This window comes from Scomber scombrus, chromosome 19 (genome assembly GCF_963691925.1).
Source record: "Scomber scombrus chromosome 19, fScoSco1.1, whole genome shotgun sequence".
NCBI lineage: Eukaryota > Metazoa > Chordata > Actinopteri > Scombriformes > Scombridae > Scomber > Scomber scombrus.
In genome coordinates this window covers 9,578,443-9,602,457 of record NC_084988.1, presented here as the reverse complement: position 1 = coordinate 9,602,457, position 24,015 = coordinate 9,578,443, and the positions used below count along the sequence as shown (strand labels likewise).

Genomic DNA, 24,015 nt, shown 5'->3' with positions numbered 1-24,015 from the left:
ACTTCTGTAATCAATGACTTTGGTCGATCAGTACTCTCTTGATACATTTGAGTCATAACAACATTGAGAAGATATGAGAACATTGTCTGCTACCACATAAAAGCCCTATTGATTAGGATTACATCATGTATTGAATTACGAACTTGAACACTCTTTCACAGACGTAATTATATGTGCTCGTGGATTTTGTCCTCCTACTCTTTGTTGCTCTTCCTGATTTATGTGTGTGTTTTTTTTTTAATCACTAGCAGTAAAGAGTGTTATTTCCATCATTAGGTATGGTCAGGATGCTAGTGTGAGCCCACTTTGATTGTAGTAAATAAAGGATGCGAGGGGATGCGAGGGAATGTGAGCGTCGCTTGAGCTCGACAGTCAGACTGACATGTGGGCGTCTGTCTTTATCTTCTACCCCAGTGGGGCTCATTAGCTCAGCCTGTTTACAAAGAGGGGGAGACCTCCAGGGGCTAATAATCACACAGGCTACAACACCATTACAGAGATGCTCACTGCACTGAAATAATCCTCACTAACACTCTTCTCCTCCTTGCATGCTAAAGCTTTAGATGCCCTTGCATTATTTCTACAAATGTCTTATCTATACATACATGCTTATATGTGCTTATTTTTCCTCTTCCTGTGTGTTGACAATGCATAGTAGAAGCTGAGGTAGTGTTTAACGCGTATTTAGTTCTAATTAATGCCTCAAAACAAGCAGCATGACAAGAAATTATTTGCTAATTAATACGTTAATTATCTTGAAGGAAAGTTTTGACATTTTGGGAAATATGCTTTCCTGCTTTCTTGTTGAGAGTTAGAAATGAAGATTGATACCACTGTCTCATTTCCATGCAATAAATATGAAGCTACAGCCAGCAGCTGGCTCAGTTAGCTAAGCACAAAGACTGCCAACAGCTAGCCTGGCTCTGTCCAGAGGTAACACCACCTACCAGCACTGTTAAAGCTCACATTTTAAAAAAATATAGCAACAGATCAAATGACAATGTTCTTACTAGGCCAATAAATCCTACACACTGGTCCTTTAAGTGTTAAAACAATAACTTGCAATTTTATGGGGGATATGTGCTGCACTAGTTCTTACTAAGCTAAGTTAGCAGGCTGCTAGCTGTATACTTTGCACACAGATATGAGAGAGTTATGTCTCTTTTCATCCCCTCTCAGCCAGAGGAAGTTGATATCCTAAACATGATCATCATCAATGAAGTAACACTTGACTTTCTATTCCAGGAAGTTGCACCGTTAAAGCTGTCATTCTTGTTGAGTTTTTTTCACAGCACACATTGTGACAATGTTTCATACTTTTTGTAGTTTTTATTTGGTTAAAAACTTTCTCTTTTTGTGTTTTCTTTCTCTGTTCCCTCTTGTGTTTCCTGTTCTTTTGTTCATCATTTCTTTCCCTTTTTTTTTTTTTTTTGCCTACCTACCCGCCCACCTCCTCTTTTATAGATCTAAGTTTCCAGACAGCTGCTCGCATCCTTGCTGCTCCTGCGGTTGATGCCCTCAACGTTATGAAAGACCTCAGTCAGAACTTTCCCACCAAAGCCAGGTATAGAACACACACACACACACACACACACACACACACACCAAAAGTAGCTACAGTAAGTAAGTTTACACTAGATATTGACTAGTCTGCAGTTTTACAGTTACGTCTGCCCTCGTTCCCCTCACAGATCCATCACAAAAACAGTGGTCAACTCCAACATCCAGAAGGAGATCGCAGAGAACCAGAAGGTACAAGTTTGTTTGTCTATTATTTCTTCATTTTGTCTGTCTCAGTTCTTTCCAGCTTCCCTACCATATCATTTTATTTAAAGCACCATAACAGTGTTGGTGAGATTGACTCAAAATAAACCACAGTGCCCATGTTCATTGTAATGAATACATGTTTCTGGACAACAGTGAAGCTCTACGTCACAGAGGAATGAGATATTTCAGGCTTTAACGCACAGATAATATCAATAATTAGAATTAATTTATTGTTGGTTTTGTTCTTTTTGGAGATTTATTGACAGCGACATATCCGGCCATGTCCTTTAAAGCCTAATCACCAGAGCCTGACTTATAGAGTGGTTTTTGTTGATAATATCGGCCCCAATTGGATTAACAAAGAAATATCGTGTTTGTGTTAATGTTGGTAGATAAACAGAAAGAAACTGGAGCAAACAAATGCATCTTTATCTACATTTGACCACCGTTTTTTTAATGTTGTTGTTTGTGTTTTTATCTATTGTCACTAGTTTCCAGTGAGGTTTATTTGTTCAGATTTCTCTGTGCTATTTTCTGTTACTGTTGTGTTTTTTTCGGGGGAATTGTCTACATATTAGATAGTGACAGTTGACAGAAAATGAAGGGAGAGAGAGGTGGGGTGATGACTTGTGACATATGTCCCTTGAAGGGCTCAAACTGGAGGACATTTTGAATGCATGGTCAGCATCTTAAATCCCCAAACCACCAGGAAGCTCCATTACTGTCATTTTCAATACTAATTTATTCACACATTTTAAAATATCATGCATGAGTGCAAATCCTGCCAAAGATTTTTGTTCTGTGACTGTGTGTTATCAGCCTGCATAATATTATCAGATTATGTTTTAAATGAATTTCTTCATATCTCAAACTCAATATTACTATTAGTCTCAAAAATTGTAAATTCGATTCGACATCTTTTCTTTATCTCTGCTGCTTGACTTCTTCATCCTTCTTTCCTTCCTCTGTCTTGCCGTTTCCCTTCCTGCTGACCATGTCATTCTGTGGTCATGGATAATTTAGGTTTAGATGTTTGCCAATCTAATCCAATAAAGGAGGAAAATAAAGAAAAACAAAAAGCATTATTGCATACAGCCGCCACAACGCCGCAGCCTCTTAGCCGCCTGTAGGGAAATATCGCAAAATGAGAACTGAGCTTCCTTGTTTTTCTTTTGTTTCTCCCACCTTTTATTAGTGATAAATTGTAAACAACATCTGATTTGAAAAGAATTCAGTTTCTGACAATGTGTTTGGCTTTGCCCTGCTAATGGAATAGGTAATCACCCCTTTTTCTTGTCAAATATTTATTTGTTTCCACTCCTCCTCCTTCATACTATGCTCGCATTATCTTGGTGTGCAGACAGGAGTTTGGGTGGGTGGTGGGGGCGAGAAGCAAACGTCCTAATTACTGAATCAGTGATTCATTCGGCAGGCGCAGTGAGTCCTGCAGCGAGAAATGATTATTGATTGAAGTAGTTTGGACACATGCACTTGCGCGCAGACATTTCTTCCCTTTCTCTCACACACACACATGCTGTTTAAGTGGGATGAACAGTATTTGTGTTAATCATGTCTAGTTGTAATTGCAGTGTCTGGAGTATGATTAATCTGATGTCTTTGTCTTTCTGTAATGAGATTTGACTGCGCCAGAACGACTTTGAGCTTTCCTTTGACTGTGCAGACGCACAAACACTCACACATTTTCTCACGGCCAAGCACGCGCACACACACATCTACACCCTTTCTCTAATAATTAGATTTGTTTAGTTTGGGGTTTGATTGCTCTAAACAGACTGAAAAACAGAGCTGTCAGTGCTTGTTTGGAGCTTTCGACGTGCTTCGTTACAATTTGGGTTGACTGTTGCCTCTAGTTTTACAATCTAATTGACTACGCAATGTCCGGCTTTGACGTGATGTGCTACACAGCGTGGCAATCTGCTCAGCTGGAGTTGAATGGGGAGTTTCAGGTTTCGATGTGAGGGGGACATTTAGTTGTATTGACGCTTCTCTCTTCATAGTTTTTCAAAGGAACCCTTGGGCTGCAGCCTGGGGATTCAGCACTGTTCATCAATGGGCTGCATATAGATCTGGACTCACAAGACATCTTCAGGTACACATACACAATCATAGCCAAATGTGAATATATATGTATGTATGTATGTATGTATGTATGTATTATCAACCAGTTAATAAACTGTGTAACATCTTTTATTCTTTTTCCAAGTTGCTAATTTTTTTTTGTCTATGTCAACATATAACATTTATAATAATACAACTAATTATATTTAGTCACATTTAAAGGACCAGTGCGAAAGGTTTGTCTATCTATTGGCAGAAATGGGATGTAAGATTCATAAGCATATTTCCATTAGTGTGTAATCACCTGAAATGAAAACGCATTGTGTTTTTGTTATCTGAGAATGGGCCCTACATGGGGAGTGGATCTCCTTCCATGAAGCCCACTAAATCTCTACAGTAGCCCAGAAAAGACAAACCAAATAATTCTCTAGAGATGGTTGTTCGTGGCCACTGTTGGTTCTCTACACTCTTAAAGGGAAGGTAGAGGGGAAGGGTATTCAGTTAGTTGCAATTTGCAATTTCAACACTAGATGCCACTAATCCTTCACATTGGTCCTTTAAATTCTATGACCTTTTCATGGCGATACACTCACATTCTATGATTTATTAATACATTTGTTTACAAATTCTTACTCTAAACACACATTTACATGCTTGCAAACACACTGACAGTCCATAATTAAACACAGGTATATACACTTTATATAGGTTTTTACAGATTTCCACCTAAAAATACAAACATTTATTTAATTGAAGCCATCCAATTTCAACATAATTTTAACTCATCCAAACATACAGATAATAATGTTAATATAGCAACAGGATTCAGGTTATGAAATTCAAAATTAAGTTCATATAACAACAGAACAGAATTGCTGGAGTCTAATTGTCACAGAAGGAATTAGCTGCTGATTTCCCAGTCAGTGAAACTAGAGTCCATAGCATGCAGAGAACAGATGTCTTTTCAACCTGAATTTAAAAATAAATAAAAAATAGAAGTAATTACAACCTTGATTTGATTCCCCCATGCAACCAGAAGCTGTAGTGTTTCCTTACTACAAGAAGAACACATATAGTTTACAGTAAACAAGGTCATCTTGCAACCTGCCTGTCTCAGAAAGATGGGAGAAAATGCAAATGAGCTAATTATGTATCAGGAAAAATAATAAAGCAGTAAATGGTGTTGGACTGCAGCTAATGTTTATTTTCATTGTCGATTAATTTGTCAATTATTTTTAGATTAATGCAGATTAGTGGTCAATGTCTGTGAAAAGTCAAAATAATTGATAAACATACCCATTAGAAGTTTTGGAATCTAACAAAAAATTGTTAATTTTCTAAGAAAATAAGACAGAAAAGCTGCAAATCCTCACATTTAAGAAATGATTAGTAAAGAAAAATGTTATATTTGAAATGTTTCAAATTGTATGTTTAAAATCTGAGTTGCATCCAGATTTGTGTATTTTTGTTTTAAATTTAAATATTCAAAATAAACACATACACCCTGTTTATTAATAAAAAATGAAAGCTCTAGCTATAAATCTGTCTTACAGAGCAACTTTAATGCTCATTATTACACCGACGTACACACTCTGACTCACCTCTGTCCTTTTGTTACCTGCAGCGTGTTTGAAGTGCTGCGCAGTGAGGCCCGGGTGATGGAGGGTCTGCGCTCTCTTCACATCGAGACGCCCTACATTCACGACATCCTGAAGCTCAACGTCCAGCCCTCTGACTCTGATTATGCCGTCGATATCCGCAACCCAGCCATCAGTGTAAGAAATTATATACTGTATGTCAACATGCAATCAAAGCCTCAAAGTGCAGCTGCTTGGAACAGAAAATGCAAACAGTTCGAGTTACTTATGTTTGATCAATTCATGGTTCCCACATGTCCTTAGAAATACAACTTTCCAGACATGGAAATGTCTTGGGAAATGAAAAAATGTTCCAAAATGGAAAGACAAGTTGTTCTTGGAAAGATTTGTAATGTGCAACAAAGCATTTCAAGCCTCCAAATGTGTTTTCCATGACAGCTGGGAGCTCAAATGACAGCTGCGGTCAGGGATGAGGTCAAGTTTAAGTTGTATGACATTACATTTTCAGACTGATAATGTCTTTTAAAGTTTGCTGCAAACGCATAATAATACCTTACTAAATTACTTTAGTCCCCAGCAGTTGAATATAGGTTCTTATTTGCACTGATAAATAAATAGCAGCTTTGTTTGCGGCTAGGTAACCATTTATTTATATCTCCTTTCAACCATTTCCTTTTCATTGTTTAGTGGATTAACAACTTGGAAACAGACCACAGGTACAGCTCGTGGCCCTATAATGTGCAGGAGCTGCTCAGACCGACCTTCCCTGGAGTCATCAGGCAGATCCGCAAGAACTTCCACAATCTGGTATGCCCCTGCCTGATTATTCAACCATTTGTGAATCCTAATATCTGAATCCTTGTTAAAAATATCTGTGCGTGTTTGTGTGTTGAAGGTGATGATTCTGGATCCAATCCAGGAAAACGCTGCTGAGCTCCTGAGCGTTGCAGAAATGTTTTACTCGAACAACATCCCGCTCAGGTTTGTGTTTAGGACTGTGTATATTTTAGTTAGTTGTAAAAATACATTCTGTATATAACAGGAGGAAGAAGCGCCCACACAACAGGTGCTGTTTAGGCAGGTAAAAGTACAAAAAAACTAAATTCAGGAACTCTTGCTAGATATTTGTCTTTAAGTGCCACCCATGGCTGGTATATAATTCAGACTGATTATGTGTTTGTCAGACCCTGATGAAGAGTCGATACGCGTTGGTCTGCTTGATTGCTTTTGCTCTAAGAATAAATTCACTATATCATTTCACCTGAAGATGGGGCACCTTAGTTTTTTTTTTCTTTTCTTTTTCTCCATGGTTGTCTGCACAGCTTAAGGATAAATATCTAGTAAGACTTCCTGGATTTAGTTTTTTTAGATTCTGTATATGTTGGATATTATTTTCCGATCAATGTGGGGATAATATGTTTTAATATTCCCCCACAGAAGTTTCAAAAAAAGATGTTGCAGGGATGCATTTGCGATGTTTATTTAAAATCCATTTTAATTTAAGAGTTCAGTCAGGCAAGGTCTGGGAGACCTTTGATACCTCCCTGCATGTGGCATCTTGGGATGGTCAGTTTGTTTGAATACTGATGAAGCAGACAGCACACACGCTGCATTTTAACTGACCGATATGCATACAAGAATCCACTGAAGAAACTTATGTAGTCTGTTTGTGTTTTAGGATTGGGTTGGTGTTTGTGGTGTCAGATGAAGATGACATAGACGGTATGCAGGATGCGGGCGTGGCACTGGTCCGAGCCTACAACTACATCAGTGATGAGGTGGACAGCCAGAGCGCTTTTGAAGCCGTCATCTCGGTGAGTCGACCGAGTGTGATGAAGACCTGGTTCCTCTAAAGACTCCTAATGAGAACAGCATTTACAAGATGGATAGTCTTGATGGTTGTCTAATTAAAAAAAAAAAAATCCTTTCCGTCCCCTTCTCCTTCCTCTAGATGTTTAACCGTGTGCCCATTGGTGGTAAGCTGAGTGTTGGGGATGTAGTCAAAGTGCTGGAGAAGAGGTTCCCCTACGTGGAGGTCAGCAGCGTCCTGGGAGCCGACTCCAGCTACGACAGCAACAGGAAGGTGAGATGGGCTGAGTGTGTGTCACTGTGCCAAATGCTGCCGTGATTTTTTTGATATTAGCAGTCAAATCAAATCAAAGTCCTGTTTTTTAGACTGATGTAAAAGCAAGAATTTATTTGCTTTATCTGGGATATTTCAGACACACTGCCAATTTAAAGTGCTTTACAAATTGCATGAATATGTAATACAATCAAAGCAGATGAAAAGGTAAGGAGCATCTACTACTGAAAAATCCTAACATCTAAATATTTAGATGAGAGCAAAAAGTATATAACCAAAGTGGAGGAAAGCATTTAAACATTTAGGTAGCAGTGAAGAAAGTTTTAAGTTAAGATATAAACGTGGTCAGTAAATGATTGAGGTTGTTCCAAGTTTGTGTAGCTTAGTCACTTTGCTTGAATATGCTGAATTTCTTTTTTTGACTCCAGGAATGACTGAATGTTCATGTGGTGAAAATTAATCAGAAATATAATTTGAACCCAGTTATTTCTTGAAGTCTCAGTATTTTAAAGTGCTAAATCTGATTTACTGATAACCAGCACAGAGTCTTGAGAACAAGTGTAATGTGTCCTTGAGCTGCAACAATTAGATCCATTATCTGTTGTTGATTAATAATTAGTCAATCTTTTTTTTTTTTTTTTTTTACCAAAAACGCCAAAAATGACTGGTTTCAGATTCTCAAATGCGAGGATTTAATGCTGTTCTCAGTAAACTGAATATTTTTGGGGTTTAGACAGTTAGTCAGCGTTTTCTTCTTTTTTTTAAACAATTTTTTTCACATTTTCTTTACCAAACAATTAATTAATAGAGAAAATTGTTAATTGCAGCCCTTATGTGTTCATAATATCTGCATTTGAGACAAGTTGTCTCAAAAGCCTAAGAAGTTTACTTTTGGATATGTAATAAGAGTATGCGCTGACACAAGTCCTTACTCTACATAGGTTTTTGAGATGTTAAAATATAAATAGATCTCTATTCTCTACTTAAGTCTTTTTTTAAATCTTCTTTTCAGGAAGGACGGGCATACTACGAGCAGACAGGGGTGGGTCCGTTGCCTGTGGTCATGTACAATGGTGTACCTTACCCACGTGAACACCTGGACCCAGACGAACTGGAGACCGTCACCATGCAAAAGATCCTAGAGACCACCTCCTTCTACCAGAGAGCCGTCTACCTGGTCAGTTAGTGCCTACACACACACAGCTCAGGCCATGGTCACTTTTGGGGACATCACATAGACTTTCATTTATTTCCTTGAAACTTTACCCTTACTCTAATCCCAACAACTGACCCAAAAATCAGCTTTTTCCCATTTAGGGACATGTCTTTTATCCCCAATTCGACAAGCCATCCCCAACTAAGTCTAAAATTTGTCCCCAAAAGTAGCCTATGACAGGCCACACAAGTACACACACACAAATACAAACATAGACTTTGATATACAGTCTCTGGCATCATTGCAGCAGTGAGTTAAAGTGGGATTTCATTATCGGTGTCGTCATAATTAAGTGTAATGTAATAAAAAAAAGTCAATAAAGACATGTATTTGATGGCTAACGTTCTGTTGCCTTATATTCATCTTCAGCACAAAATCAATTTTCATTGCAGATGAGTTAGCAGCAAAAAATATCTACTTTCTGCATGTCTGTGTGACACCATTTTGAAGACTATTCAGTTCATTTTGAATAATGTAATGCAGTGAGACGTGCTCATACGCACATATCTAATCATTCTTATTAGGAAAAAAAGACAACACACATTGTTAATGCCATCAAATATGATTTAAGGTGACAAATTACACACAGCATATCCCAAAAAACGCTTGATTTGTGAGGCAGGTACCAAGATCTTTATTTTAGAGGTTTAAAATTTCTGACAATTATATATCAGCTGATATTTGTTTTACACTTGGCATAAACAAACATTTAAAAAAAGGAATCCTTAAATTTAGTAATTAAAAAACAGTTTTTAAGTTAAGTACAGAGCTGAATATTTTACAGTTGAAACACTGTTTCTAAATCAACTTGACAAATCTTTACCCATCATAGAAAAAGTGAAGATGTGCAAATGTATTAAAAATCAAAAACTGAAATCTCAAGAACAAAATGTGCAAAAAGTGAAGGGAGTATTTTCTGAATCCATTGAATCATCTGATTTGTCGTCAGGCTTTAGTTACATATTCAGTGACAATAAAACTGTGACTTTGCTGACAAAGCGATGACACCAAGGCTGAAAACATTTGTGTAGTGTTGAATGTTTTTGTTTTAGGTTGGTGCTGCTGCTATGAAACATAATTTAACTGAAATAAATTTGAGATTCAACAGAAATGAGACAGAGAGGTCTACATATCATCTCTGTCATAACATCAAAAGTTAGTGTTATGAAACAGAGTTGTTGATTATACTATAAACTTGTAGTTGTAGAATACATTTTCTTGTAGGCTGGATTTTGTCTTTTCAGATGGATCTTTGTGAGCATCCGCCATCTGCTGCTCTCTTCTATTTTATGTCATGCCAGTACTCCGAGGAGCCAAATCTTTGATTGGTTCATTGAAACAACTGAATGTTTTTCTGAGGCCTTTCAGTGCAGTCAGTGTTGTCTCGTTTGGTTGCTTTAGCAGTCCTAGTAATGAACATGGTGTTAGTCATAACTCTAGTTCTGTTCCTCGTTATGTTAAATCCAAATTTCTCTGTCGATACATAATCAGTAATTGCAATGGGAAAGTCTTTAACACTTGAGAGGGCTTTCTTAATTGACTACGTGGATGAAAAGCATGCAGCCAGGTACCTCCGGCGTCACTGTTGGGTCTGCAGGAACAGTGAAGAACATTCTTTGCAAATGTTTCCTGTAGGGCGAGCTTGCTACAGATCACGACGTTGTGGACTACATCATGAACCAGCCCAGTGTCGTTCCTCGCATCAACCCCAGGGTGCTGTCCACCAGCAGAACATACCTCGACCTGTCTGATACCAGTGAGTACACATTAGGCATGTGAACAAATATGAATCATTCAGATGTGAACATATTATACATTATGTATGCTAAAGGTGGTTTTCAGTTCAATATTGAGACATTCAGTAAGGTTCATCCTAAACAACTAGTTGCACGATGCATGATAAAGATGACTGATGTTATGCAGGTGTTATTTTTACCTCATAATGTGATATTTAGGCCTCACACCTTGAAGGCAGTAAAAGAAACTAATGAGCTGATGTTAGGGACTGTCTCAAACGTGCATACAACAAGGTTAGAGAGCTTTTCAGATTTTTGATGTGGACCTCCTCTCACTGCGTCCCCAGGTAATGCAGTCTGATCCAATAATAAGCTTTTTTAAAACCTCAACTTTATATTCATGTAGACCTCCTCTGATTATGTAAACAAGCCATTCTGACTCATACTTTTAAAACCTCCTGTTATATTTCTACTGTTAATTTGTACCTGCTCCATTAAGAGCTGCACAGCTTTTACTGTATTTCGATTGAGTTAAGAGTTACTTTTTCGAAGGTGGAGTTCAAATCTGAATCATGTTTTATTATTAATGTAGTTATAAGCTTGAATGTTATAAGATTTACTAAATATTTTGTGGAAGACTAAACTGGAACATGTATTTATGAGGAGAATAAATTGCAGTAGAAAAAACATTTGTCAAAGAAAATAAAAAAATCAAGGCTAATTCTAACTACTTCTCTAGGCCAAGCCCACAAATCCAAATCCAGATATTTTCCTGACATAAACAGATACAAACAGTAGTTCTGACTTACACCCCTCACACTGATGCATCTAAGCAGACTACAAATTATCATCTGTGGTGCATGAGCTCCAGTTCAGTTTTTTTCTCTCTATTTGCAGACAACCACTTTATAGATGATTATGCTCGCTTCTCGAGTCTGGACACCAAGGAGAAGAGCACTGCTGTGGCCAACAGCATGAACTACATGACTAAGAAAGGTAACTGTATGCAGTGGATCATATAAAAAGCAAATCACTGAATGCAAGAGAGTGCTTGAGGAGTTTTTCAGTGTTTCTGGAAAAATATTTAGTCACCTTCAAGCCTAAATTCTCTCCTCGTATATTCTCCTCTCTGTCCTTCTGTCCTCTCCTCCTCCTCCTCCTTCTTCTCCTCTTCCTCTTATTCATGTGTTTTAACACTTCCCCTGCATCAGGGATGACCACCACCAACAGGCATGGTAATCACCCTTTTCCTCCGCATTATTCCCTCTCCTTCTCACTTGCTCTTTTTTTTCTGTAAACTACATTTCTGGCAGCGTTTAGACGTGTTTGTAAATCCACCACCATTCTTCCATCTGCACTGCATTTCTCAGAGGACACAAATGACTAATTACGCATGTGATGATTGTGTGTTTGGGTCTGAAGAACTTAAAAAAAAATGTGTGAACATAACTGCTTACCAAACACTAAGAGCATGTTAGTTAATTCACAGTTTGTTGTAGCTGCATGGAGAATAAGATGTTCAAGGTTTTGATCAGATGAATAAACTTTAAAGGCTAAGATACAGAGCCAGCATCTGAAACTGTGAATTTTAATGGCATTTTTGCTTCTTTCAGCACAGTGTGCAAGATTTTTTTGTGCCATTTACTGAATTTTATTTTTCCTGAAGGAAATGTTGCCTGTCTGGCTTGCCCCTTAAGTTCACCTCTTTGTGTCACCTCCTTACAACCTTTCTTCTTCTGTGGCTGTTAGATGACGGCTACATCCGTCCTGTGACCTTCTGGGTGGTCGGAGACTTTGACAAGCCCTCAGGAAGCCAGCTCCTTTATGATGCCATCAGACACATGGTACATAAACTACTGCGTGCACCATCTCTTTCAGTATTGTTTTTTATTGAATTCAGCTGTTATCATGTTATGATGATATAAACAAACTGTTTAATAACATAATGTCTTCCAAATGAGTGATTTCAATGTTTTGTTGAATGTTGTCACAAAAAAGTGGAAATATCCATTCCTATCTTCCCTCACACTGTAACATGAGACTATTATTAACTAGAATTAGACTATTATTAAATGAAGAACAGAATATCTAATCAGAGTAGAAGGCTGAGTGAAGGACATCAGGCGCTTTAACGATCAATCACAACCTTTTTTGTTTTTGTCACAAGATCGTGAAATCAGCTTTTGTTATTTTACCCACAAACCCCTGACAAATCCTCCCCTAACACACACCTGGTCTGAAACAGAAAACCAGCAACAATGTACGACTGGGGATGATAAACAACCCATCAACTGATCTGTCCGCTGAGACGAGCCGTGTGACTCGGGCGATCTGGTCCGCCATGCAGACGCAGTCCGCCAACAACGCCAAAAACTTCATCACCAAGATGGCTAAAGAAGACACAGCCACATCCTTGGAGAAGGGAGCCAACATCGGAGACTTCGCTGTCGGGGTTAGTTAAGGACATATTTATGGACAAGAGTTCTCACTGCTGCAGGAAATTAATAGTGGAACTATTACTAGCCAACTATTATCATGAAGTTATCTATTTTTCCTTCAGGGTATGGATGTGTCATTGTTCAAGAGCGCATATGAGAGTCCCAAATTTGACTTCCTGCTCTCCCACGCTGCCTACTGCCAAGACGTGCTCAAACTGAAGAAGGGACAGAGAGCAGTTATCAGCAACGGAAGAGTGAGTCACAATCTATATAAAAACCTGTAACTTAAGATGTGGCTTCATCATGGACAAATATAACTTCTACTTCTAGGTATAAATATACGTTTTCGCACAAGTCACTGCAGCTATTCAATCAATACTTTTGTTTCCTGTTTACAGGTCATTGGTCCACTGGAGGAGGAAGAGGTGTTTAACCAGGATGACTTCCTTCTTTTGGAGAGCATCGTCCTGAAGACGTCTGGAGAGCGAATCAAAAGCAAAGTGCAACAGTTTGGAATCGAGGAGGACAGGTATGTAGATGCTAACAAGGCTAAATAAATGATTATCAGGAAGTTTTCAGATTGTGTGAGTTAACTCAGGATTTCTCTCAGGGCCAGTGATCTGGTGATGAAGGTGGACGCTCTGCTCTCCTCTCAGCCCAAAGGAGAGGCCAGGGTGGAATATGGCTTTGCTGATGACCGCTTCAGGTAAAGTTTTAAAACTTCAACATAAATTAGAAAAGCACCCTTTATTCCTGTTGAATCATGTGTAGTGAATGTTAAAAACACAAAACAGTTTTCCTTGAGGGTGACATGATTTTTTAGCTGTATTGTTCATTCTTTATATAATATACTTTAGATTGCCCTTGGCAAATAGAAAAAGTTCTCAAATTCAGTCATTGGACCTCAGATTTTGTAGTTCAAATTTTATTGATTTAACTTTTTGGATTCTCTGCAAACTGTAAAATTCTCCAAAAATCTTATAAACTCAGTATTTACTTTGCTTGATGATTGATTTTCTGATTTTTCGGCAGTGCTGTGAAGATCCGCCCAAAGGAAGGAGACGTGTACTTTGATGTTATTGCCGTGGTGGATCCTGTAACCAGGGAAGCACAGAAACTAGCTCCTCTCCTACTGGTAGGTGGATTGTTGTCCTTCTTTGGACTTCAACATCTCTTATTGATCTCTCCGTTTTATCACTTCACTTTGACCTCGTCCACATCTTATTTCTAACATGTCCTCAATGCGCTCTCTAACCCACAGGTTCTGAAGCAGCTGGTAAATGTCAACTTGCGGGTCTTCATGAACTGCCAGTCCAAGCTGTCAGATATGCCTTTGAAGAGGTGAAAATATAAAGCTTTTCTCTACAGAGTGAACACATTAAAGAAACGAATGAAAAGGGATTTTAAAACTGAAAAACACAATTATGTATGAAATTTCATTGACAGTGCAAACACTCCAACTTACAATAACAGCTCTTTTTCTCACTTTATTCTATTATTTTAATAAACTCTTATCACCACAAGCACATTTAATCAGTTTTCAAATGATTTAAACCAGGTTGACAATACAATTCAAGGTTGTCTTACTAGCTTTTTCCAGAGCTTTTAACTAGAGCTGCAATGAGTAGTCGATTAATAAACGAGGCAGTCCACAGAAAAATAATTTTAGTCATTTTTTTAACCAACAATGAAAAATATTTGCTGGTTCTACCCTCTCAAATGTGAAGTCTTTGGCATGGTAAACTGAATGTCTTTGGTTTTGGACTGTTGGTCGTACAAAACAAGACATTTGAAGACATCAACTTGGGCTGTGGAAAACTATGAAGGGCAATTTTCACTATTTTCTGGCATTTTATAGACTAAATAAATTAATCAATGATGAAAATAACCACTATTTCCATATCACATGGTGTTACTTCTGGTTAAGAGCTAGTAAGTGGACCTTGTGTTGAGATTGCTTTTTCAAACTACATTTTAGAAAATGTGATGTTTTTTCAATGAAAATCAGTTTAAAACCACAAACGATGTTTCTTATTTCTGATGCATTGGATAAAGACATCCAGTAAATCCCAGGATACAACATGATGACACCTCCACTTATAATGAAAGTCTTGTTGCTGCTTTAACAAGTGATTCCCCTTCGTTCTCCCTCTCCAGTTTTTACCGTTACGTGTTGGAGCCGGAGGTGACGTTCCAGGCGGACGGTAGCTTCTCTCCCGGACCAATGGCCAAGTTCCTGGACATGCCTCAGTCTCCTCTCTTCACCCTGAACCTCAACACACCAGAGAGCTGGATGGTCGAGTCTGTACGCACGCGGTATGACCTGGACAACATCTACCTGGAAGAGGTACAGCACTCTGTCTGACTGTCTGGGTTTCGATCGGGATCGGCAGCGGTGAAATATTTATTTTAAGTGTAAACCCTACAGCAGTAAACTCTTGTGTTTAAGGTTTATCGACCCACTCTGTCCTGCGCTCTGAATGAATGTTTTAATTCTGGTGTAATGGTCTGTGTTTTATTGTGTATCATCAGTCTGTTTAAACACTGCTCCCACTTACCCGACTCCACTTATACTTCAACCAAACTGATAATTGTTTACTTTTTTTACCCATTTTATTGAATTAGTTTCATTAACATTATTATGATCCTGTTGTTAGTCTGATTATTTCTATTCATTTTTAACATAAGAGAGCTTTCCCTCTTCCTCTTGAATAGATTGGATTTGTTTGTTTAGGTGATTTTGGGCTGCAGGAAATAAACTACCATTTATCTTGACTCCTGTGGTTGCAGGTGGAGAATATTGTAGCAGCACAGTATGAATTGGAGCACCTCTTGTTGGAGGGTCATTGTTTTGACGTCAGTTCAGGCCAGCCGCCACGTGGCCTCCAGTTCACTCTGGGAACCGCCTCTGAGCCGGTCATCATGGATACAATCGTCATGGCAAATCTGGTACATCACCTCATCTTGCTGCAAAAGCTTTCCTAGATGGTTAAACAGCATATTTTTTATTCACATTATCACTTTTTTTTTTGGTCCCAAACATGTAAATCTCATGTGTTCTTCTCTGCAGGGTTACTTCCAGCTAAAGGCGAACCCGGGTGCCTGGATCCTGAAGCTGAGGAGAGGACGCTCTGATGATATCTACAAGATTTACAGGTGAGTAAAGAGCTGATTGCACAGGAACTACAAATTGAACATCTGGAGAATTACCTGTGTTGTGTCAAAGATTTAAAATGTCTAATTGGTTATAAGATAAAGACTACGCACTCACACTTTTTGATCAATTGTTTCCTATTCTTTCTCTTTTCCGTCGCAGCCACGATGGCACAGACTCTCCCGCAGACTCTGATGACATTATAGTCGTGCTGAACAACTTCAAGAGCAGAATCATTAAAGTCAAGGTCAGTTCGGTTGTGATAAAGTGATGACAGCATGTCTGTCAACACAGCTGGTTGATGTCACTGAAATGTTGTCCCCAAACAAATGAATTCAAATCTAAAATAGTGAGCAGCAGCATTTCTACTATCCTCCGTCAGTCGGCTTTCTCATACATTTTAATGAGTTGAGGTGACTCCAGTCGGTGTTTGAGTAATACAGAACACATACAGTGTCTGCATAAATTCATGAGTATGCATAAATACATTTCATCTAGAAATTTACATATCATGGACGAGCCACAAAACTACAGTCTCACTCAGTTTCTATCACTTTCACTTTCTCATGTTTAACCATCTTTGATAGAGGATACAGGCTGCATATCGACTGCAGGAAATTCAGGACTAAATCTGCCCAACTTGTGAGTGGATGAGAAATTGAGTTAATAAAAAATAATGAAAGCAATTTTAAAAGGTGAAATATAAATATGTGAGCTAGGACCATGGAAGTGACTAGAATTTATTTTCCTTGTGTAGGATTTTCCGCAGTTTGGCCTTATTAGTTTTCCTTTGTAGTATAAAACAAATAGTGGCTTAGAGCTTGTATATATACATGTATATGCAGAATTTATATATGTTTATATCTTCCAGCATTCTTGCCCCCATTGTCACTTTTCTTTATCACCACAATGATTCACCAAAGTTGCGGGTTTTTTCCCAATGCTACACATCTGAGCTTTACATTTTTATTTCTGTATGCAAATGTAGTTGAAGTTCTCTGAGCAGTGCAATAACAATAAGGACTTCAAACACTGCATAAAACTGACTTTATGTCTAATTTCTAACATACTTGCATTTAACATGTTAATAATTCAGTTTAAGCAGGTCGAATACTGTACATAGACCTGAATACATAAAGTTAACGGTTTACCCATTATGTATTTATTTCCTTGCACTTTTACACTCTTCTGCAAAAACTTATTAACCATTTACAGAAACTATTTGTTGTGTATATTAATAGACTGTATATATGCACCGTATGTATGTATCTGTTTTTTCACCTACTTGCTTATACATGTATATAGTCATGTTTATTTTTTCTAATTTTTGTTGTCTGTATCTTGGCTGTATGTCCATGTGTGTCTTCCTGAACATTGTTTTGGAGGTGTGTTTAAATAGTTTGAGAGCCACTAGAAATCTGTGTCATATCTCTTGTGTGCATAAACATACTTTGCCAATAAAGCTGCAGCATTAGCAGTCAAACTATATTCTGTAACATAAGTCAACTAATCATGAAAGTTGAGTAATTCAAAAAAGGAATGGTCTGCATATTCCCCCACAGTCAGGGAGAGTATTGCTCAGCCTTTCTTTCCAGTCAGCTGGGTGAGCGACATTTCCAGAATATTTCTCTGATTGTAGTAGTAACTGTTTGTTTGTCAATTGTGTGTTCATCAGGTCCAGAAGAAACCAGACAAGTTTAACGAGGAGCTGCTGAGTGACGGGACCGAGGAAAACGACACTGGATTCTGGAAATCTCTGACCAGGTAACTGTGATTCAAATGTCTCTGTGTTTCAGATGTACAAACAGTAAAATAAGCTGTTTTTTAAATTTAGTTTCAAAAATCTAACGTCAAAAAAATATGTATTTTGTGTTACTTGCAGAGGGTTCACAGGAGGAAAGACGGAGGAGCCAAAGCATGATAAGGACGATGTGATCAACATCTTCTCTGTGGCTTCGGGACATCTGTACGAGAGGTTCCTCAGGTGAGCATCAGACATGAGACCAGGCGAAGAAAATGTGATTCTGTGTCAAAGAAATCCTCAAAAGTAACATCCTTACTTCCTCTGTGTATGAGGACTTCATTGATTTCATTTATCATTATTGTTATTTTTATTTGCTCTTCTTCCCCCTCAGGATTATGATGCTGTCAGTTCTGAAGAACACCAAAACCCCCGTTAAGTTCTGGTTCCTCAAGAACTACCTGTCTCCAACTTTCAAGGTAGGATTTTTTTTTCCTTTTTAACACTGCTGCTACTTTAAAATCAGCCGGCGTCTCATCATTGATGTGAAGATTTTCCCTGACAGCTGCAGCTTTTTCGCTGTCCATCGTGTGATGTGGACTTCAAACGGTAGTCCTGAAAATCGAGGCGAAACAAGCAGCGAGGATGAGATTTTTAGTCTCGTTATAGAAGAACATCTCCTAAAACATGGAGACTTGAGTGCTTTTCTTGGCCTGCAGTTCAATTCATCATCTGTTTCTGACTGTTCTTTTTTTAATTTCTGTTTTTAGTTTTTGGTAAAAATCCAAGATAAGAAATTAATGAGTAATTCTGTTTTAACCCAGATTCCCAGAGTTCATCAAAGCAGTTAATTAAATGCAAAGTAAATCCTGTTTTGTTCTTTAAACACTGTTTCTATTAGATAACATCTGTTTTATAACGCAATGTTGAAGTTGGTTCAGTATTCTTTCTAGTGCTGCCTGTGGAGTTTTCATGTTTTTGATATTTCAGGCAATTAAAAATTATTGTACTGACCATTTTTATTTTTCTTAAGTACAAACCATGAATTAAAAATGCTTTCTTCCTAGTTCACACACTGACAGGCCTGTTTTGTGTGTGATCCTCTCTCAGGAGTTCATCCCCCACATGGCAAAGGAATACGGTTTCCAGTATGAGTTGGTCCAGTATAAGTGGCCTCGCTGGTTACACCAACAGACAGAGAAGCAGAGGATCATCTGGGGCTACAAGATCCTTTTCCTGGACGTGCTGTTCCCCCTCGCTGTGGACAAGATCCTGTTTGTGGACGCTGACCAGGTGCAAACACAAACTATCATTTACACTAACTTGATATGATGATATAAATATCTCAGGTTTTGGACTGTGTTGGACACCTTAAGCAAGAAAGTGTTAGTTGCTACCCTGACAAAAAAAATACATGTTATATCTCGACTTCCTCTCCTTTAGATTGTGCGTACAGACCTAAAGGAGCTGCGTGACTTCGACTTGGAAGGAGCTCCGTATGGTTACACTCCATTCTGCGAGAGCCGGAGGGAGATGGACGGCTACCGCTTCTGGAAGTCCGGCTACTGGGCGAGTCACCTCGCTGGACGCAAGTACCACATCAGGTATGCAGACTCTCGTAGCCCTCAAGACATGAATGAAAGCATGTGTGTCACCTTCAAACAGCCTCGCACACACAGACACACTTTTACTTTATCTTTCATGCATATTTCATGTGTTTCTGTCATGTATCCTCTGTAGCGCCTTGTATGTGGTCGACCTGAAGAAGTTCAGGAAAATAGCAGCAGGAGACCGACTCAGAGGACAGTACCAGGGGCTCAGCCAAGACCCCAACAGCCTGTCCAACCTGGACCAGGTCTGTGACTGTCCACTTTTATCATGGGCTACATGCATTTCTATCTATCTTTTAATGTACATTTTGATTTGATTTGATTTTGTTTTTAGGCTATTATACAAATTACATATACTTAATATTACTGACAACCATTTTTAAAGCCTATGCTATTACATTGTATTAATACATCTCAGCCAGCCACTGGTTTCCATCATATTTCAGTGCATGATGAACTTTTTACTGCTTTTTATTTATTTATTTCTCAAAGTGACAATATTGATGTTTGATCAAGAAAGTGCCAACATCAGAGACGTGAGGATTTGTTGTAGCCGCAGCACGGAAGCAAATTCTGACTAAAATGAACTAAAGTTTTGGCAAAATGTGTGATGGGTGTGACTGAAGAAAGAGGGAACTACAGCTGTTTCCATGAAGTTCTGTTCTGTAAAAACCTGTTTGTTTGTTTTTAGGATCTACCCAACAACATGATCCACCAGGTGCCCATCAAGTCTCTGCCTCAGGAGTGGCTGTGGTGTGAGACCTGGTGTGACGACAGCACCAAGAAGAGCGCCAAGACGATAGACTTGGTAACAACAGTCTGCGTGTGTGTGTTCGTGTGTGTGCGTTTGTGTGTGTGCATGTGTGTGCGTGTGTAGACATCAAATTATATCTGGGGGGGAAAAAAACAAATCACTCAGACTTTGCACAGATCAGCAGTGTTGAAGTGAGGAGTGAAGGAGTTTTCTAAAGACCGTCATAATGCTGAATGGCCACTAGAGGGCAGACAGGCTGACTGTGAGGAAATCATTGATAGACGTTGTGTTATTATATGAATCATTTACTGGAACATTGAAGTGATTCACGTGTAAAAATAACAAACCCTAAGATGGAAACTAATCCCATGAGCTCAAAATCTGTGTCATGGAGGCTTCACAAAGAGTCTGATAATCTGATATAGTGTTAGTCTTGGTAAAGTTTACTAAAAACCATTGACGATTATCCCCTCTCCCTAACTGTAACCTCTTTACATTTACAATGTCATTTGCCAAATTTGACACAGTCATTTCTCAGTATAGTAAGTAAGTAAAAAATCAAAACATCAGATTAATTGCTAGTAAAGAGCAGTGTCTCTGTCCAGAGAAAGGTGGAGCTGTGGTCACATTCAGGATTTGTGAGTTAAAACCATTTTCACTCAGTGGTATTTTTTAAGTTAAAAATGATTAACTTTAATTGTGATGACCCTGATGTCACAAGATACATGAAACATAACAAAATATGCCAAATATACCATAAAGTATGTAAAACAAAAACTACAACTGATCACACAAGTGCATGTAAAACAATGTACATCAAGTGTGAACACTAGATATAAAGTACATCCAGCCCAGTCAGCAGTGATTTAAAACATCAACATTGTTCCCCACCAGTTTTATAAGAGACAAAATTATTTCTCAGCCTGTTAGACCTGATCTTTGAAGATCTGAATCTCTGTCCTGAGGGGAAAAGCTCAAACTCTCCATACAGAGTACGGAGAGGACATTCTGAAAGACTTGAGCCTTTGAAATTTCTCCCTTGTGAAAAATGTGAGACAGATCACAAAGTTTAAACCTGAGTTATCTCAAGTAGCCACTTACACTGTGATGCAGCCTGTTCTTGTCACCAAACCAGATAATTGAAAAGAAACAATGATTTTTTTTTTTACACTGCCTGTGCCCATGTTATTTCTTACCATTTTCTTCCCTGTTTCCCATCATTATCTCAGTGTAACAACCCGATGACCAAGGAGCCCAAGCTGCATGCTGCGGTGAGGATCGTGGCAGAATGGACCGACTACGACCAGGAGATCAAACGTCTGCAGACCAGAATGCAGAAGGGAGCAACACGAATCCCTACAGCACAGCAGCAAGGCACAGGTAATCACAAGACACATTTAAGAGGTGCATAAGCAGAAACAGCGTGTTCCTTAAAGCTGCACCAATCTTTATTTTATATTAACAGTTTATCACATGACTGTCGTTTTAAAGGAGTCTCTTTTAGTGACCAAAAATAGTTTTGAGCGTCTTACAACACCACAAAATGACTTGTTTCACTATCAATATTTGATCCATTTGATATGTTAACATTATTTTACCCCCATTCAAGTTAGCACAGAGCTAACAGGAAGTTAGCTGTTCTGTAGTGCTCTGCCCACGTCTGTACAATATGATTCATCCAGCCAGCGTCGGAATATCACACCTGACACCTGATTAAAAGCTGTGTGTACTGTGAAATACAGAGAGATTTATCAGGCACTGACAGGCTTAATCAGCACCGTGTGAACTCATTCGGAGAGGTCTCGAATCAAACCCACGTTTATTTTCTATGTAAAAGTTCCGCACTGCATGTTTAATGATGTCAGCTTTTTTCAGGTGATGCAGCTGTTTTATTATTCATGTACAATTGTCCCGAAAAAAACCCTCATGTTTCAGTCTGTGCATTTTGCCAGGACACTCAAAAATTGATGAAAATCGTGAATCGACCCCAAGCCAGCCCGGCTGTGTCACTCAGCCCGACTCTGATTTAAAACGCATCAATCACTTCATTGAACGTTTCTTCTTTGTCTCTCTTTCAGACTCCCACACAGAGTTGTGAGGATCCCGCGTTGATGTGATGAGACGATGAACTGGACTCTGTTTAAAGAGTCTTCTTCATTAAGAGGCTCCTCTCCTGCCTCGGGGACTGCTGACTGACCACACACCACTGCAAAACGGTTTAAATATTGTTCTGTTTCTGTTCTTTTTATAAAGTGTGAAGGGGAGTTATCGTGGTCAGGTTTAACAGGTTTTTGTGTATGTTTGTGTGTGCGTGTGCGTGTGTGTGCGTGTGCGTGTGTGTGCAAGCGGTGAGAATGTATTTTGTGAATCATGAAAATAAATAATATTTTCTTTCAGTAATTTCCCTGTAATAGATGTCAGTCTGTGTAGGTTTTTGTACTGATTGGGATTCTGGTTCTGGCTGTGGTTGAAGCACAAAGGGAGGAGAAAATCTCACTGCTAGTTAAAACGACACAAAAATCAAACATCTGGCGGTGGGAAGGTTTTCCAGTCACGGTCATTTTAAAGCTGGTCGGCCGTCCTCTAGTTTGTCAAAGTGTGCAGGTTGACATGTTTATACAATTATACATTTTGCACACAGTTCCCACATCGGTCTTGAAATTTAGGAATAATATCCACATTTTCAGGCCTTGAAACCAGAGCTCAGTGATATGTTTCAAGTCAACATTTTTTCCCTCCTTTCATGTCAAATTAATATCACAGAGAAAATTATCAAACTTATGTTAAATGAAGTGAAATATGATCTTACATTATTCAAACCTATAAAACAAACAATTTAATAGGTTATTTTGTTCATTTTTATGACTTTTTACTGGGAAATATTAATTTGGATGTCAGACTTTTATAATCCCTGCCCCTCTTGAGACGTTTCAAAAATGCAAAGTAAATCATGAAAATAAAGTACATATTTTAGTAGAGTGGTCCACAAACCTCCACTCATAAACCTTAACTAAACAAGACTTTAAGGGAACGTTTGTGGAATTTATAAAAGAGCAGGAACACAGTTAATGATGTTTACATTCATCAAATGAAAATGAAAAACAAATTCAGCAGATTAGATCAGATCCCCAGCTTTTTCGTGGATTATTAATGTCACTGTGACTCTCAGGGAAAGATGTTTGGAGCTTGTGTGGGTTGCAGCGTTAAGTACGGATCAGGAGAGAGGGGGACAGGTGGGTTTTGAGTTATGTGGTACTGTAAGGGAAAAGAAGCCATGATGTCCGAGCTTGGCTGAAAAATATTTGATTTCTGTACTTTTGGAGTACTTCAATAATCATGGACTTATGATCATTCTCTGTTTTGGCTGTCAGAAATTTTGTTAAATAAAATTCCCCAACAATAAAATGGGTCCAGTGTTTTGTCAGCTTTTAGATATTTACAGGTGTTTTTGCTTTCATGACGTCATACTGTTTGGCTTAAAGGGATAGTTTCACAATTTTTCAAGTCTTAAAACAGTTGGGTGCCCAAATAAACACTGACTCGTTTTTCTTGCTGTCATCATTCATCATTACTTTCCTTTTAATGCCAGATTCTCTTTTTGATTCAATCCACTGCAGACAAACAGGAAAACACTCAAGTCAAGACGGCTAAAGATAATCTTATTTTTTGTATTTATTTTTTTAATTGAGTAGTTTTCAAGGTGTATTCCCTGTTTTTGACTTTCTATTATGAAGAATTAGTTCAACATATTAGAGGAAAAATGTAATTCCAATATTTCCCCTCCTTTCTTTATCCCAATTTTCTCTAGATAAACACTTAAATACATTTTCACAATGGAC

At 38.4% G+C, this 24,015-nt stretch overlaps 1 protein-coding gene across 1 annotated transcript in view; it reads left to right on the top strand.

Moving 5' to 3' along the window:
• The window catches only part of uggt1 (UDP-glucose glycoprotein glucosyltransferase 1), a 30,414-nt gene extending 6,833 nt beyond the window's left edge, over window positions 1–23,581 (top strand). Inside the window, exons 10-40 of the mRNA XM_062439972.1 lie at window positions 1,465–1,564; window positions 1,692–1,752; window positions 3,786–3,877; window positions 5,471–5,621; window positions 6,132–6,251; window positions 6,340–6,425; window positions 7,123–7,258; window positions 7,396–7,527; window positions 8,540–8,704; window positions 10,379–10,499; window positions 11,377–11,475; window positions 12,229–12,323; window positions 12,725–12,931; window positions 13,040–13,171; window positions 13,316–13,446; window positions 13,528–13,623; window positions 13,950–14,052; window positions 14,179–14,258; window positions 15,075–15,264; window positions 15,708–15,866; window positions 15,988–16,073; window positions 16,234–16,318; window positions 17,747–17,835; window positions 17,954–18,055; window positions 18,207–18,291; window positions 18,923–19,105; window positions 19,256–19,416; window positions 19,553–19,667; window positions 20,114–20,230; window positions 21,406–21,556; window positions 22,255–23,581. Of these exons, the coding sequence (XP_062295956.1) occupies window positions 1,465–1,564; window positions 1,692–1,752; window positions 3,786–3,877; window positions 5,471–5,621; window positions 6,132–6,251; window positions 6,340–6,425; window positions 7,123–7,258; window positions 7,396–7,527; window positions 8,540–8,704; window positions 10,379–10,499; window positions 11,377–11,475; window positions 12,229–12,323; window positions 12,725–12,931; window positions 13,040–13,171; window positions 13,316–13,446; window positions 13,528–13,623; window positions 13,950–14,052; window positions 14,179–14,258; window positions 15,075–15,264; window positions 15,708–15,866; window positions 15,988–16,073; window positions 16,234–16,318; window positions 17,747–17,835; window positions 17,954–18,055; window positions 18,207–18,291; window positions 18,923–19,105; window positions 19,256–19,416; window positions 19,553–19,667; window positions 20,114–20,230; window positions 21,406–21,556; window positions 22,255–22,274 (3,650 nt within the window). The 3' untranslated portion in view covers window positions 22,275–23,581. The remainder of the gene's footprint in view (window positions 1–1,464; window positions 1,565–1,691; window positions 1,753–3,785; window positions 3,878–5,470; window positions 5,622–6,131; window positions 6,252–6,339; window positions 6,426–7,122; window positions 7,259–7,395; window positions 7,528–8,539; window positions 8,705–10,378; window positions 10,500–11,376; window positions 11,476–12,228; window positions 12,324–12,724; window positions 12,932–13,039; window positions 13,172–13,315; window positions 13,447–13,527; window positions 13,624–13,949; window positions 14,053–14,178; window positions 14,259–15,074; window positions 15,265–15,707; window positions 15,867–15,987; window positions 16,074–16,233; window positions 16,319–17,746; window positions 17,836–17,953; window positions 18,056–18,206; window positions 18,292–18,922; window positions 19,106–19,255; window positions 19,417–19,552; window positions 19,668–20,113; window positions 20,231–21,405; window positions 21,557–22,254) is intronic.
• The last annotated feature ends 434 nt before the right edge of the window (window positions 23,582–24,015 follow it).